This window comes from Diceros bicornis, chromosome 32, assembly GCF_020826845.1.
Source record: "Diceros bicornis minor isolate mBicDic1 chromosome 32, mDicBic1.mat.cur, whole genome shotgun sequence".
In the NCBI taxonomy this organism is placed as follows: Eukaryota; Metazoa; Chordata; class Mammalia; order Perissodactyla; family Rhinocerotidae; genus Diceros; species Diceros bicornis.
This window is the reverse complement of record NC_080771.1, coordinates 30,578,244-30,594,670: the sequence shown is the minus strand read 5'-3', so window position 1 is coordinate 30,594,670 and position 16,427 is coordinate 30,578,244. Positions and strand designations below refer to the sequence as shown.

Sequence of the window (16,427 nt, the reverse complement as noted above, 5' to 3'; positions counted from 1 at the left end):
TTTTATTTCTCTAGGATAGATTGTCAAGAATAGGATTGCTGGGTAGTATGGTGGGTGTATGTCTACCTTTATAAGAAATTGCCAGATTGTTTTCTAGAGGGGCTTTACCATTTTGCATTCCCAGCAATGTATGATAATTCTAGCTGCTACTGTCCTTCCCAACAGTTGGTATTGTCATTTTTTTTTTTTCTGGTGAGGAAGATTAGCCCTGAGCTAACATCTGTGCCAATCCTCCAGAGCATGGATGATGAGTGGAGTAGGTCCGCACTGGGGATCTGAACCTATGAACCTGGGCTGCCAAAGTGGAGGGTGCAGAACTTTGACCACTCGGCCACAGGGCTGGCCCCCTCATCTTTTTTATTTTAGCCATTTTAATATTATGTGGTTTTAATTTGTGTTTCCCTAATGGCTAATAGTACTGAATGTCTTTTTTTCTTTTTAAACATTTTTTTTTTTATAATTTTTATTTATTTTTTATTTTTTTCCCCCAAAGCCCCAGCAGATAGCCGTATGTCGTAGTTGCACAGCCTTCCAGTTGCTGTATGTGGGACTCGGCCCCAGCATGGCTGGAGAAGCAGTGCGTCGGTGCGTGCCCGGGATCCGAACCCGGGCCGCCAGCAGCGGAGCGCGTGCATTCAACCGCCAAGCCACAGGGCCGGCCCAGTACTGAATGTCTTTCCATGGGCTTATTTGTCTTCCTTATTATATCCTCTTTGATATAGTGTCAGTTCAAGTGTTTTGTCCATTTTTTATTTGGCAAAATTTTCAATTATTTATTTGTTGTTGTTTTCTTACTATTGAGTTTGCAGAGTTCTTTACATATTCTGGATAGAAGTACTTTGTCAAATAAGTGATTTGTAGACATTTTCTTCCAGGCTGTATCTTGTCTCTTTTCACTCTCCAACACAGGCTTTGGCAGAGAAAAAGTTCTTAATTTTGATGAGGACCAATGTATCAATTCCTTTCTTTTATGGATCATGTTTTTGGTGTCACTCTGAGAACACTTTCCCCAACCCCAGGTCATGAAGATTTCCTATGTTTTCTTTTAAAAGTTAGATAGTTTTATGATTTATATTTAGATCTATTATCCATTTTGAGATTTTTTTTTTTTTTTGGCATATCGATGGCCAGTTGTTGCAACATTATAGTTGAAAAGACTCTCCTTTCTGCATTTAATTATTTTTGCATCTTTGTCAAAAATCAATTGGCCGTGTTTATGTGGGTATATTTCTGGACTCCCTATTCTGGCCTATTGATCTATATGTCTCTCCATTCACCAGTACCAAACTGATTCCTATAGCTTTATGGTAATTTTTAAAACTGGATAGTATGATTCCTCCACTTTATTCTTCATTTTCATAATTGTTTTAGCTATTATAGTTCCTTTGCATTTCCTAATAAATTTTAAAACCAGCTTGTCAATATCTATAAGAAATCCTGTTCTAGATTCGTATCTTGATATTCAGCAGTTATTCCTCCGACTTCTTCTTTAAAATTGTCTATCTATTCTTGGGCCTTTGTATTTTCATTTGGATACATTTTAGAATCCAAAAAACTGAAAAGAGTTTTAAGAAAAGAATTATAATGTTATAGGCACATAGTCTTATCTTCCTAAGATCTAGGACTTCCCATTCTCAGGGGCCCTGGACTCTATTTTCAAGGACCATAAATGTCCACATTTTAGGTGGTGTACATAAAGGTCACTTGCTTTATATGTCACCTCTGATGATACCGGACCAGTGTTACCAAGACATTACTACTGGTCATCAAAATCTAGTTTCCTTTTCCTTCTGGAAATACAGGAGGAAGTATTATCCTCACTTCTCCTTGAAGTTAGGGAGTACCTTGTGACTTGTTCCACCTAATGACATGGGGTCTGAAGTCATATGAGTTACTTCCAGGCAGAAGCATCTAAGAGCCAGTGTGTGATTCCCCATGTTTGCCATCACATTCTGTCATCACAGTTGGCTATGGTTACCCATGATGGTGCCTCCATCAGTTCAAGTTCCAGAGTGAGGATAATGCAGAGCAGAGTCCACGACATCATACAATGGACGTGTAGCATGAGTTAGAAATAAACTTTTGTTGTTTTTTAATCACTGGGAAAAAAATCAGGATTGCTTGTTATTGCAGCATAATCTTGCCTATCTTGACTACTACTAGGTAGCTGAGGCTAACAGGGACCATGCCAAACTGAAGTGTACCCTGGTAAGGCTGCCAGGGCAACTTTTTCCAGAAATAACTCGACAGCCTGAGCCATATCTGGGGCAAAATAACAAACAAAAACCAAAACAAAATTTTAGAGTTTTATGGGGATTTTTTATTTATTTATTTTTTGGTGAGGAAGATTAGCCCTGAGCTAACACCTGTTGCCAATCTTCCTCTTTTTGCTGAGAAAGACTGGCCCTGGGCTAACATCCATGCCCATCTTCCTCTACTTTATATGGGATGCCGCCACAGCATGGCTTGACAAGTGATGTGTCGGTGCACTCCTGGGACCTGAACCGGCGAACCCCAGGCTGCCACAGCGGAGCGCGCACACTTAACTGCTACACCACTGGGCCGGACCCGTTGGGATTTTTTTAATAAATCCATTTCTCACTTCACTTTCATTAAAATGATAAAATAACCATATTATCACCTTGTTGATCAAAGAAGATCAAAGAATACAAAGAAATACAGAGGCCCTTTCTGTACTAGTATGGATGGCATTTCTGTCTGTCTTTTCTTGTCTTCTGCTGTCCTTTTTCTTAGCTTCTCTTCACCTACTAACCTTTTGGAAATGTCTTTATATTCTTGGTCAGGCGGTCTCTTTTTTTCACATATGTTTTTCTTGGGGCAGCATTACTTATTTGCAAATAGTAGATATGGTCATTGTTCTTAGTTTACATTGATTTCAACCTCTCCCAGCCCATTTTAACTTTTATACAACACACCATGAGGGTAGCAACAGAAAACGTATCCTTTTGCTGGATTTGGTTGTAATATTCGTGTGCCTCTGCCATTGACCAGTGGTAGCTTAATGGAAGTCTGTTCATTTCAGGAGCAGGACACTTAGTATTTTAAGTTACAGAATGGTTAGGGCGTTAAAGCTACATTGATTTTGCCAGATGTATAACAAAGAGGCATTTGGTCGTCTCCGTATTTCTCTGTTCATTAACAAACTGCATGATCATACTACAGAGTCAGAGATCCAAAAGGTAATGTCTATTTTTTTCTGCATTTCCAACCCTTTCTTTTGCTGTTCAGTGAATTCAATGAGAAGGCTTTGAGTACTTTGACTTAAGAGTAACTAGACCATTATTTATGGAGTTTCTCTAAATCACCTTCATAAACTCTGTTCTCTGATTTTTTATACCTTTGTTGTACATCAGTTCTTTTTCAATAAGTCCTTGTTCAAGGTCTCCTACTCTAATGTAAAATTATACAAGCCGTGTTATCTATTCTTTGATACATTTATGTCAGTTTGCTTAAGGTCAAAATTCATGGTATGCTCACCACCACCATTATTTGACATTCCATTTCTTGAACCACTCTGGTAACGTAATGGCTTAAAAAACATTTTATTATGACAAATTTCACACTTACATAAAAGTAGAAAGAATAGTACAATTAACCTCCATGCCCTCATACCCACCTACAACAAACAGAACTTGTGGCCACTTGTATTTCATCATTCTCTCTCTAACCACCAGCACCCACCTCCCCTTGCAGGATTATTTTAAAGCAAATTATAATGGCTTATATTTGATTGGTAAAGTAAAATAAAACGATTTTACAGTTTTGTGGCTGATCGTTTCCTTTCCATTTGTGTCTTTAAATGCTACTAGAAAAGATTTTTTCTGGATCATAGTGAGTTTCCATAGGCTCTGTTTCTTAGACTCTCATTCATCTTCTTTATTTCATTTCCAAATATCTTAGTTCCTTGATCAATTTTCCTTTGGGTTTATTCTTGTTTATCCAAACATGTACTCTGGGGGCTTGGACCGCAGTCAACTGCTTTGTGCATTTTGGTTCGCGTCACTTCGATAGCATAAGTCATAGGGTTTAATACCTCCTGGCCTACATCTGTGTGCCTTCCTGCTTTGTGCTCCAAATTCAATTTTCTAGTTGCATCTGCAAATGCATTTTCCTGTGGTAGCATTTTCACTGTGATTTTTGTGTTTTCTTGATGTGATTTTCTTGGAAAACATTAGTATGGACTTTGAGATATGCTTTATACCAGGGATGCTCAGACTGGATCAGGTATTAAAGCTCCAGGAAAGTCAAGTGGAATAGCATGAGCTAGATTAGATTTACTTCAAATCTGTAAACTAGGCATAATTCTACTGTCAGAAAATATGAGTATTAGATCAATGCAGACTTCTGCATTCCAACATAAAAGTAAAACTGCATACAATTTGTAAGAAATCACATATCCACTTTTTTAGTTAATCTTTGCTTGCTTCTTGTACATTTCTATTTGTCCTCTCTCACATGAGCTGGAAGACAAGAAGGGGCAATAAAACTTGAAGGCATGTTTACAGGAGGAAAGCTTAAAATTAAGACTATTCTTTCCACTAACTAAATTTTTTTTTCTAATTAGGCAAAGACCACCAATATTCTGTTTTAGTAGTGGAGAATTTTGATCCAGCCTGAAGAACATCAGTGTTCCAGCAATCTGGTATGCAGTAATCTCACCTTTTGACTAAGAACACTGCATTTACTGACTCAGAGATGATTCTTAGTTTTCGGTCATAAGGAGATCATAGTTCCCATGAGCTCCCATTAAATGAGTAAAGTACTTATAAAAATGTAGTATTTATAACTAATATGTAAAGTGCTTATAACAGTGCCTGGCACATAGTCAGAGCTATGTATCAGTAAGTATTATTATTAAATTATTATCGTTACCTGGGTTCCTTTTGGCACTTTGTAATATAATCTGACTGGAACCTCTTCTGGTGCCCTTGCTGGGTCCAACTTCTACTGACTCCAAAACAGAGGCTTACCCAGTATTGCATCTTTGGCCTCTGCTGTTTCTCTCTCTAGATGTAGAGATAGAGATAGAGATCTAGTCTTCCCCTCAGACTTCACATATTCTCATGACATGTGAGCAATAGTCGAAGGAGCTGGAGATGGTTAACCTGAAAGAGAAGAGTACAGGGGACGTTGTTGTAGGGCCGTAGGGAGACTGAGGCAGTGGGCCGTCTCTGGATCAATGCTTCTTCCACCTTTCTTGGTGGCAGGCTGCTTTGTAGCTCTGATGCAAGCCCTTCCCTGAAAAAAGGATGGAGCATTTTCAGAGGTGTCATAGACCTCCTGAAGCCCACCCATGGATGGGAAGGCTGCCCATCACAGAGCTTGCTCTGGAGGGCAAAACTAGGACCAGGGCATGGAGGATGTTGATGGGGCAGGGAAAGCAGTGTTGGTTCCATATAAGGAAGAACTTTCAAACAGAGCAGTAGTTCTCCAACTTGGCTGGATTTTAGAATCACCTAGGGTGATTTTAAAAATCCCGATGGCCAGGCAGTGCCCAGACTAATTATAATCAGAATCTCTGTGGGTAGGGTTGGGGCATTTTTATTTTTTATAAAGTATTTTTTTATGACTCCAAGGTGCAGCCACGTTTGAGAAGCAGGCAATTGGAGCACTTTGCCATTGGAACAGGCCTTCTAAGTAGTGAGGGCCTCATCAGTGGAGATGCTTCAAGCACAGAAGATCTTTCTTACCGATTTGAACATTCTAACTATACTTAATCTCTCCTAAACAGTATCTGTTTCTTTGCTATCTTAACCTCAAGCTTAAATTTATTTTATGATTTAATAAATGGCTTTGCTTTTGATTCTCTGCTTTTTTCCTTTTGAATTGTACACTTGTTAAGTCTCTGGGGTGCTGTGGTACAAATGCATTGGTAATTCAGAAGAGAACGAGATCTGTACTTATAGAAGCTTCTTTGGCCTGGGCAGTGACCGAAGTGAAATTTCACATATGAAAGATCAGGCTGGTTTGCACAATCTGTCTGGTGCTTAATCCTGCTTCTGTTTGTAAACAGAATATAGCACTTCTAGTTTTTAGTCACTTGTAATATCGTTTTTTTTTCCTTTCAGATTTCATTCATTTCCTCTGATGTCATATTGGAAAACATTAGGATGTCCACAGATATTTGACCTTCCATAGGTAAATGGAATTTTATTACTATCAAAATGCCATTTTAAGCCTGTATGAAAAAGCCAAAATGGTAATTAGACAGATATTGTTATAAGAAGTTACTAATCTCTACCTCAACAGAAAATGAAAAAAGTAGATTTCTGGCAGGGGTCACATTGTGGTGAGAGAAAGCAAGGTGTGTGGTCCCCAGTGGCCTTTGTCTCATTACAAGCAAGAAATTCCTCAAGAAGGTACTGGCTGTTCATCGGTACTCAGCTGGACCATTGGTGGTCACTGCTGAGGCCTTAGAGTTCATCTGTGCAGCTTGAGAGACATACATAGAAGGAAGACCATGTGAAGACTCACAGGGAAAAGATCGTCATCTACAACCCAAGGAGAGAGGGCTGGAATGAATCCTTCCCTCACAGCCCTGAGAAGGAACAACCCTACCCACACCATGATTTTGGACTTCGAGCCTTTAGAACTCGAGCCTTTAGAACTGTTTTTTTTGCTCTCCAGGAGGTCCCCAGGAGGAGCCATTGTCTGTGGGAAGGTATTATAATCATTCCTGTTTTATAGATGAACAAACAGACCCAGAAAAGTCACTTGCCCAAGGCCACACAGCTAGTAATAGGATTGGAACCCTGGCTGTTTGGCACCTGAGTTTGTGCTCCTGATCAGGATTATAACTTTCCTAACCCTTTGACTGGATTATAAATGCCAGGTCCCATTTTTTCAACCCAGAAAAGCATCAGTTAAGGATAGATCATTATCATCACCACCACCACCACCGCCACCACCACTTACTGTGTGAGTCAGCTAGGGCTGCCATAACCAAGTACCACCTTCTCAGGGCTGTGAGGGAAGGATTCATTCCAGCCCTCTCTCCTTGGCTTGCAGATGACCATCTTTTCCCTGTGTCTCTTCACATGGTCTTCCTTCTATGCATGTCTGTGTGCAAATTTCCCCTTTTTATAGGACACCAGTTATATAGGCTGGATTACGGCGAACCGACTGACTTAGCCCAGACCACATGCTCCACCAGCTTCCTCAGAAGTCTAACGACCCCCAAGCTGATATCCAGAGTTGTTGGGAAGGGAAAGAGGTGGAGGCTGGTGTGCATAAGTCACACACATATCCATGATGGCTCTCTCGACATTAGCACAATACCTTTTGGATGTTTTTGGAGTGGAGGGTAGGGATGCTTACACCTACATTCCTTAAGGCACTGTGTACCCATCACGAGGGTTACAGCCTGTGCTAACATCTTCCTATCCTCTTTTCTTCACCCCCAACTTTGGTCTTTCATTAAATCCACTAGTCTTTAAAATTAGCCTTATCCTTTATAATGTCAGTAGTTGGCAATGAATGGTTTTGTAATATTTCTTCTCAGTCTATTCCTGAATGTGTCTTGAAGATATTTCGCCTGAGTTATTGCATTGCTTTAAAAAAAAAAATCAATATTAAAAACTGAGTTTAATCTGTATTTCCAACTACAGGAAGAAGATGTTAAAAACTTTAAGCAACCATCACAGTAATGGATCTTGGTCAGAAAAATGAGACTGAGTTAGAAAATAGTGAAAATAATGAAATTCAAAGTACAGAAGAAACTGAATTAACCTTTACTTGTCCAGATGAAACAAGCGAAAAGAATCATGTTTGTTGTCTTCTCAATATCAGTGATATTACGCTTGAACAAGATGAAAAAGCCCACGAGTTTGTCATCGGAACTGGATGGGAAGAAGCAGTGAGTATCTTCTTGAGTTAGGTCTCTTGCAGGTCAGTGTTTTGATGCAAGCTTTTTCTTTGGCTTTTTTCAAAAATAGTTACAATTACCAAAAAAATGTGTAAACAGTGAGATACAGAAACCTTTGGAACAGAGGTAAAATATTAATGACCATAATAGTAGTACCTTTTATTGGGTATTTATGGGCACTTAGTATTGGCAGGCACAGTCAATGCTTCATATACATCAATGCATTCAACCTCACAATAGCCCGATGAGGCAAGCATTCTGAACAGCCTCATTTTTTGGACAAGGCTGCTAAGTCACCCAAAAAATGAGATGACGTGCAAAGATCACCCAGCCAGTGGCCAAGGCAGGGCTTGAATCTGGGTCTTCTAGACTCCAGAACCTGGGCTTCTTAAGTGCAGTGCTCAGCTCCCCAAGAGACCTGAGATTTGTGTCTTACTGGTTCGACTCAGAACCCTGTGGGTTTATTAAACTATTCTTAGAATCAACAATAGAATCCTAAATTGAGAACTAAGGAAATTTGAACTAATCCAGTGATTCTCAGGTAACACTTGGCGATGTCACACCTGGGGTTGAGGGAGAAGGGATGTTACTGGCATCTAGTGGGTTGACGCCAGGGGTGCTGCTCTACAATGCCCAGGATGGCCCCCATCCTGTCTTAGTTCGAGCTGCTGTAACAGAATAGCATAGACAGGGTGGCTTAAGCAACAGACATTTATCTCTCACAGTTCTGGAGGCTGGAAGTCCAAGATCAGGGTGCCAGCATGGTTGGGTTCTTGGTGAGGGCCTGTTTATTTCTTCACATGGCCTTCCTTGGTGTGTGCAAGCAGAGAGAAAGATCCCTTGTCTCCTCCTCTTCTTATAAGGGCACTAATCCCATCATGAAGGCCCACCCTCTTGACCTCATCTAACCGTAATTACCTCCCAAACGCCCTGCCTCCAAAAACTATCACATTGGGGGTTATGGTTTCAACATAGGAATTTTGGGGGGGACACAAACATATAGTCCATAATAAGCTCCAAATGTCAGTAGTGCCAAGGTTAGGAAACCCTGATCTAATCGGTTTATTTTATAAACATGGAAACTGAGGCCAAGACATGGCAGAATGACTCACCCAAGTCTACTCGACAGTTGAAAGAATCATGTCTTCAAGAGCCCTTCTCTAGTCCCCTGTCTACTGTACTGCCTCCACCGCCACCCTAAGCATTTATGACCTTCCATACACGCACACCCATGCCAGATAAGTCAGGGTTGGAGACAGTTCTATTTAAGAATTAAAAATGTTCTAAGTTTAGAGGGTTCAGTTTACTATTGAAGGCAGCTACTTTGGAATATATATCTAAGGGCTGTTGGAGAAGAATTTTCTTTTAATTGGAAAAAATCCCCCACATGCCCGTAGCTTAGAGTATGTTTGCTGTCACACTCTGTCTGGGGATGGTTGTGCCACCTCATCTCCTCCTGCCTGCTGCTCTTTGCTCCCCCTGCCCAGCCCCCTACCCATGCCCACCCAGCCGTGCCCTGCCGCAGCAGGAGGCCTTGCTTCAGGAGGGGAGACGGAGGCCTGTCCTGCCAGAGGCCAGCTTCCTGCACTGGCTCCTGGCCCTTTGACACGTTCTGCGCTGGAGCCAGGGACCCCTGGCCAGCATTTAAAGGAGGACAGAGAACACTGTGCTGGCAGCAATTTGTGCGAGTTTCCTATGCTTGCAGAGCCAAGAGACAGGAGATAGACGACGGGCTGCCTCAGGGGTGTGCGTGTTTGACCCAGACTGATTGGACACAAGGCCTTTCCTGTCACTACACTAGTTTCCACATTAGCAGCTCAGGTGACTCTCAGGGTCAGGCAAGTGGAGAGCATTTGCTGACTCCTCAGGTGGGCCTGTTGGATAGATTCAGCAAGACAAACGTGCAGGGGTTGCTCCAGAATTTGTTCCCCTCAAGAAATACACAATTAAGTAGAAGTTGGCTTGCTCCAAGCACAGCCTGGAGATGAATCTCCTTGTCTGGCTGGAGGAGGGGACTGGGGGACTATCTCATTCCAGCTGAAGCCACCATCTGTCGAGAGGCCTGTCACCTGAAGACCTGGTAGCTAGCGGGCTGGGACCCTTGCCTTCCTGCAAAAGCTGGAAAATCGCTTGCGGAGCCAGGACCGAGAGCAGAGAGGTTTGAGACAAGCAGCGGGGTCCTCTAGAAGAGCTAGTGCCAACTGGGCATCACGTGAAGGGACAGGGTTCCTGGAACAGCGGCGGAGGGAGGAAGTGCCTGGGGAAGGTGTCCTTCGTCTGACTTGGTGTGCAGCACGGGGCAGCAACCTTGCCCCTGTATATAATCACTGTCTAAGAACTGGGACTTAACTATGCAAAAGAAAATGGGCTTTTGGCTGGAATATATGCGAGGTATCAGGGTGGCTTTGGGAAGAACTAGGACCTTGGAATAAGAAAGAACGATTCAAATCTGCCACTCACCGGCAGCTAACCTTGGGGAGGGTTCCTGTCCCTTAGCTCCAGGATCTTCATCTGCAAATTTGGGCCACAGGGGTGTAGTGAGGAGGACACAAATGCCGCATGCAGTGCCAAGCACTTACTAGACTTCTTTTTAAAGTGATGCTGAACACTTAGGAATTTTTAACTGGAGGAATTTGGGGAGCTGAGCACATGAAGTGAGTGGGGGGAGGGTGAGGAGGGAACGATGGTAAAGGGATGTTTTGTGCAGGATGACCAGAGGCTGGCCCTATTGTCAGGCCCTGGAGACACTGCCGCTCCTCAAGGCCTCTCTTTGTCCTTTGCTCGGGAATGCACAGACTCTCTGAATGTGCCAGAACTTGCCATTGGCTGTAACAATGTTTTGAGCCTCAGTTTCCTCCTCTGTAACTGGAGTATCAGAATGCCTGAATTGTAGTGCTACGGTGAGAATTAAATGCACGATGCCAACAGATCCTCAGCTCAGGGCCTGGAACATGGTAAAAGCACAGAAGCTATTTTTGCCTTTTTTACACATAAGGTTGCCAGATTGAGGAAATGAAAACACAGGACACCCGGTTAAACTTGAATTTTGGTAAACAGCACCTAGTTTGTTTAGTATAAGTATGTCCCAAATGTGGCCTGTATTTTCAGCTGGCAACTCTATTTAATGGTGACCTCCGCGGCAAGGTCAGCCAGGGGACTCCTGGTGTGGGCGGGGGCGTAGGTGTGCCTGGGCTACCCCACCGACTCCAGGACCTGCCTTGGCTCATCTGCTCCCCGTCCAGCCCCTCTACACAGCGGTGTCTCGGGTATGGGAAGCAGAGCCTGGAGGCACACGAAAGCCTGGTAGGGAGGACAAGTACAAACAATTTTGATTTTATTTTAATGGTTCTGAATTTATTTTAATGTGCATTTGAAAAAATACACAGCACATCAATGTGGCCACAGATATTTACAGATACTATTGCTTAGTATTTTATTATTAACAATTCCCATGGCTAGTATTTCGGATTAACAAATGCTATTACAAATACTATTGCTTGGTATGAGGCTAAAATAGGTATTAAAAGTTAAAAAAAAAATGGTGAATCAATTTTAAGAAAAATATTACTTCAAATAGGAGGGCCAAAATGGGGGATGCAGCCAAAGTTGGGGCAGCTCGGCTGAGAGTAACGTGCTGCTTTATTTGCAGGTCCAAGGCTGGGGCAAGACTTCACCAACCGCCTGCATCTGGCCCAGAAAGAAGCCTAAAAAGGCAAGGGCGGGAAAAAGTGCCAGCAGCTGCTTCCTCTGTGTCAGTCTCTCCCAAGGGAGCTTGGAGGCCAGGCCTCAGTTGGAGGCGGGCAAATTGGAGTCAGGGGCTCCGGCTGAGGTGGGCCCAGAGAAGGATCAAGGCAGCCCCTCCCAGACTCAGGGGCGCCCCTCTGCCTCCAGGGAGATGAGCAAGATCTGCTTTCCCACCTACAATCAGGGAGAGAAAAAAAGTCTGCAAATAAAGGAGTTTATTTGGTGCATGGAAAACTGGGCCATCCCCGAAACTGTTAGGGGCAAGGACCCCAGAAATCCCAGTGGAGGCGCTAACAGAGGTCCCTTCATTTCAGACACCTTGACTTCCAAGGCCTTGTTAGTTCTACCTCCCCTGAAGGCTGCACCCCCAAATGGCCTGGATGATCTGGGTAAGAAGAGTGAGAACTTTTTCTTGGAGCCGGAAGAGAGGGAGCTGAATGTGGAAAAGGATGAATGTGTGCCTTGTGCATATGGATTGAATACAGTTGATGGGAAAGGTGAGAAGAGACCCACTGAGCTGGCCAAACACCTTAAGGTCAACGACCCCCCGCCTTTCCCTCCCCCGGCGGCCCGGACATCCCTGCTGGCCAGTCCTGAGCCGTGCTGCCTGCACTGGTCCCTCCTGCCTGAGAAAAACCTGGCGTGTCCTCCCAACTCCAACAATGTTCGCTATCTTGCTGCCTTGCAGCTTTTGCAGAAACAGGGAGTGCAAAACCACAAAGCCAAATTCAAAGCCAGGGAGCCGAGACCTCCCGTGAACACCCAAAAGCGCGCTCTCACGGAGGCCAAGCAGGAAAACAGGCACCAAACGCTGGAGACCAAAGTGTTCTCAAGATCTCTCTTGCCGTCCCTCACAGTGAGCAGGGTTGTTATTCCTGTCTCCTCTCACAGACTCCTCTGAGTTGCCACGATATACTTCCCTGGGAATAAGCACGACTTGAAATTCATTCATCCTCTCTCCTGCCCCCACCCTATTCTCCTTGGCTCTGGCTCTGTCTCCGTCTCCTTTTCGTTTGGTCTCCCATACTCTTCCCTCCCTCCCTCCTTCCCCTGGTCCTTTTTTTGTACTAGACCAGAGGACATTGAACCTCATTGTATGAGTTTTGATTTATTCTCAAAACCCCCATATTTATGTGTTACCTGCTTCTGTTGCTTAGTTATTTATACAATGCAAACTGGTAATGCCAGTCTCTCAGCCTCTGCCTGCCTTATCTCTCCACTCCCACTGGAAGCCAAGTGGATGGTGGGCAATCCGAAGGGCCTGCCTCAGTGATGGCCCCATGTCAGCCCCAAACTGACTGCCCCACCCTAGTGCCGTAAGCTAAGTGTACTGGGCTTGTTTAGATCAAATTGTTTCGTGATCTTTTGAACCAGGCAGATATGTTGCCTCATTTTCTCTTGCAACAAAGATCTGAAACATTGCTTTAATAGACAACTCCAGCCTGTGTCCAAATGAATATCCTTGTGTCCAAGGTGACATGTACTTATTATTGTAGTGTCATGCTAGTCTCTGTGTCTGGGAAGTTTTAGCCATAGCTCTACACAATCTATCTTGGGAAGAAGGTTAAGAATAATTAATTATTTGAAAAAAAAAGTCACTGTGATTATTGTCACCTCACATGCTTCCTCCAGCCTTAACTTGCATCTAATATTTGGGAACTCTACAACCCCAACAGACACTTAGGAAATGGGGCTATTACTTTCTCCCTTCTCCTGTCCCCCCACCCCTCTCATTTTATCCCAATGCATATTTCCTGAAGTTGTATATAAATTAAGCGTTTGTAAATGTTATACTTTAAATGCCAGGTGACAATGCTATGTAGAGAAATGCTCTGAAAAACCATTTCGTGATATGAATAACCATTTAGCCACTCTGTAATTACATAGTTTGCATTTGCTTAAGGTAGGTTGTACTTGAACTCTGGACTTTCCATCTCCTAAATGATGGGCAGACAGAATATATGACTGTGTTTGTAAACATCTGCTCTCCATGACTGGTCTTTGTAATGTCTTGTCTGTTAGTTTTTTTGTTTTGTTTTGTTGGTTTGTTTTTATGAAACACCAGAAATGCAGGAATGATTATAGGACAACAGTCATCAAAAGGTATACTTTGCCCACTGAGGTTGAACACCTCTTTACAGCCTAGAAGCAATTCCGTCTTCCCTTAATGAAGAAATCATCTGGATTCTGTCCCCCAGAGGAGGCCCCAATTCCCCACTGTGTCTGGACAGTGAGGGTGTAGGAGCTGGTACTGTTTGAGGACCCTGCAGCCTGCCCACCTAAGACAGTGGTTTGTCAAGCCCCCTTTACAAGCAGCAGCATGAGCTCAGTATGTAAAATAGTCAAAAATGTTTGATTGGGAGGGAAGGGTACGGAGCAGTGTGAGTGGGGACAGAGCCCCACCTGCTCAGCCCGGACATACTTACCTTCTGAGAGCTTGAGGCAGTTTGAAAACACTGATCTAAGATACAACAGAATATTTTTTTTCTTAAGAAAAACTCATTTGTTGAGATAAGGGTTATAAATTCTGTAGATTTTGGGGTAAACATATAATAATTTAGAATTAAGGGGAGGGCCCAATTTAAAGATTTGTAGTATCCTTTTTGGGCAAATAATTAATATGGGCAGAAAAATGTTGACTAGACGATTCCTCTGTGAAGAGGTAAGAATGTTTTACATTTGGCATCTCTTTGTCTAGATAATTATTCAAGTACCTGATAAAGGTATCGCTCTGGGATCTTATTTGCATTAGCCCAGGTTTAGCTTGTTTCTCTGCAGATAAAGTCACTCTAGGCCTTGTCCCAATGTCCACTCAGATTAAATCAAGACATCCAAACTGGTCTTTGATGTTCAAACCTAGATAAAGGCTGAATTTTTACAGAATGTAGTCCTCATTAGGGTTCTAGGTCACTAACAAGACTTTGAGTGGAAATCCTGCCATTTTAAGGAGCTAAGCATGTTATAATGTAGGTGCCAACGGCCCTCTTCCTACCTCAAGGTGATGATCTCAATTAGGTTTTAGTTCCTCTAGTCCTCTCCAAACCAAGCTTGGAGGGCTCTGTGTTTCATCCCTCATTCTATTATTTTTGGATGCCTCATTAGTAAAACTTTCCAAACTCCTATTTTTCTTGAAACCTTAAAAAATCACCAAGTGGAATTGTGGCAGCACCTGCCACAGGGCTCCTGCTGGGCTGAGGCCAGGGGATGCTGCTGAGGGTCTAGGTACGGCAAGGGAGGCCCCGGAGGGGCAGGAAACCTCAGACAGACAGAACGTCGACAGGGCAGAGACGTGAGGGGTAGCGCTCTTGAAGGGAAAGGGGAAGGCTTCAAGTCAGAATAGGGCCTGGCTACATTTGGACAAGTACGTAGGACTTTGCCTGCTCCAGGAGACTTTCCCCAATTTTTAGCTTTATTCTTTTTATTCTGGACTTTGCCCCCTCTTGTGAATTAACTGTACTTCAAAGACCATGTGATAAAATGATTTGAACCTAGAATCATACTTGCTTTCACTCTCCCTCCATGTTCAGGAGCTTCAAGACCCAGAGAGACCACAGAAGCCCCAGCCTGTCTCCCTTTGGGAGCCCCCAGCTGACCAAGCAGGCCGAGCTGCACCACTGGAGGCCTCATATTTTGGGCTTTTTGGGGTGCCTGGGCTTGGGTCCAATGCAACCCTGATGCTGCTGTTGAGGGGCTACTGAGAAGCAAGGTGGGGAAGAAACAGTGGGGTTCTTGTGACTGTGACCAATGGCAGACAAGGGCAGCCCCTGGTACCATAGGGAACACTCTCCCACCGTCTGCCAGGCTAAGTGGGATGCTGGAGCCAGGAAAGACTCAATGCCATGCTCTTGATGCCCAGGCTAAACTCTGCCCTGAGTCCTAAGCAGCAACATGTTTGAGATGCAATCAAAAAACCAGATATTTCACCCAGAACATGGAAAAAGCAGTGGATCACCAGAAAGCAGAGAGTAAATAGGGGCAAGCAGAAGCAGTAAGAAAATGCCAAGCTTGCAACAAGGTCTTATTGACACATACCATGCTAATATGCTCACTCCACTGGGCCAAAAAAAAAAAAAGTTTTAGTTCACATTAAGGTACCATAGGTAATTTTGAGAATAACAAAGTCACCATGGAGATACAGTTTTTCAAAATTTTTTTCATTTTCTGAAATATTTGACTCTGATGAACTAAAAAAGAGTATCACTTGTTTTAATTTTGTTGTATCTTTTTTGCAGCCTTATGTCCTGTAATATTATCTTGCTTGAGAATAAAGTACCAAAAAATAGTGGAAGGGCCTTGGGAATAAGTTTCTCCTATGCCAACGTTCACTATTTTTGAATTCGTGCATTTAGAACAAAGTTACAAACATGTTTGTTATTTATTAGTAAGGCAATATAAAATTTAGTTTTTTCTGAAGTTTGTTGAAAGAACTGAATGAATATTGGTAGTCTTTCAGTTCAAGTATTATAGATAATGCTTTTTATTCATTCACAATTTGAGCATTTGCTTCTTTCAAACATGCATATTTTTAAATGACTTAGTGCCCACATTTGTTAACGTTTAAAATAATCCTCTCCACTTGCTCTTCAGCCTGCTCTCAATATGTAAACTAACATCAGTGTATCTGCTAATACAGTTCACACAACTGAGAACTCTTTGGATTTTAACATTGCAAAACAATGGTCTTTAGTTGACTCTTCTTGGCCATGAGAACATCATAGTAGCCAGCATCTTGCTGAAGAAACTAGACTAAAAATTCATGTCAGTTAACAAAGACTTTTAGATGTTGGGAGTGAGTATG

General features: G+C 42.9%; 1 protein-coding gene across 1 annotated transcript; it reads left to right on the top strand.

The window, feature by feature from the left end:
* The first annotated feature begins 4,589 nt into the window (after positions 1 to 4,589).
* Positions 4,590 to 15,696, top strand: C32H16orf46 (chromosome 32 C16orf46 homolog). The gene is made up of 4 exons (XM_058528348.1): positions 4,590 to 4,663; positions 6,090 to 6,159; positions 7,629 to 7,876; positions 11,535 to 15,696. The coding sequence occupies exons 3-4, from the start codon at positions 7,667 to 7,669 to the stop codon at positions 12,528 to 12,530; spliced, it is 1,206 nt and encodes a 401-aa protein (XP_058384331.1). The 5' UTR covers positions 4,590 to 4,663; positions 6,090 to 6,159; positions 7,629 to 7,666; the 3' UTR covers positions 12,531 to 15,696.
* The last annotated feature ends 731 nt before the right edge of the window (positions 15,697 to 16,427 follow it).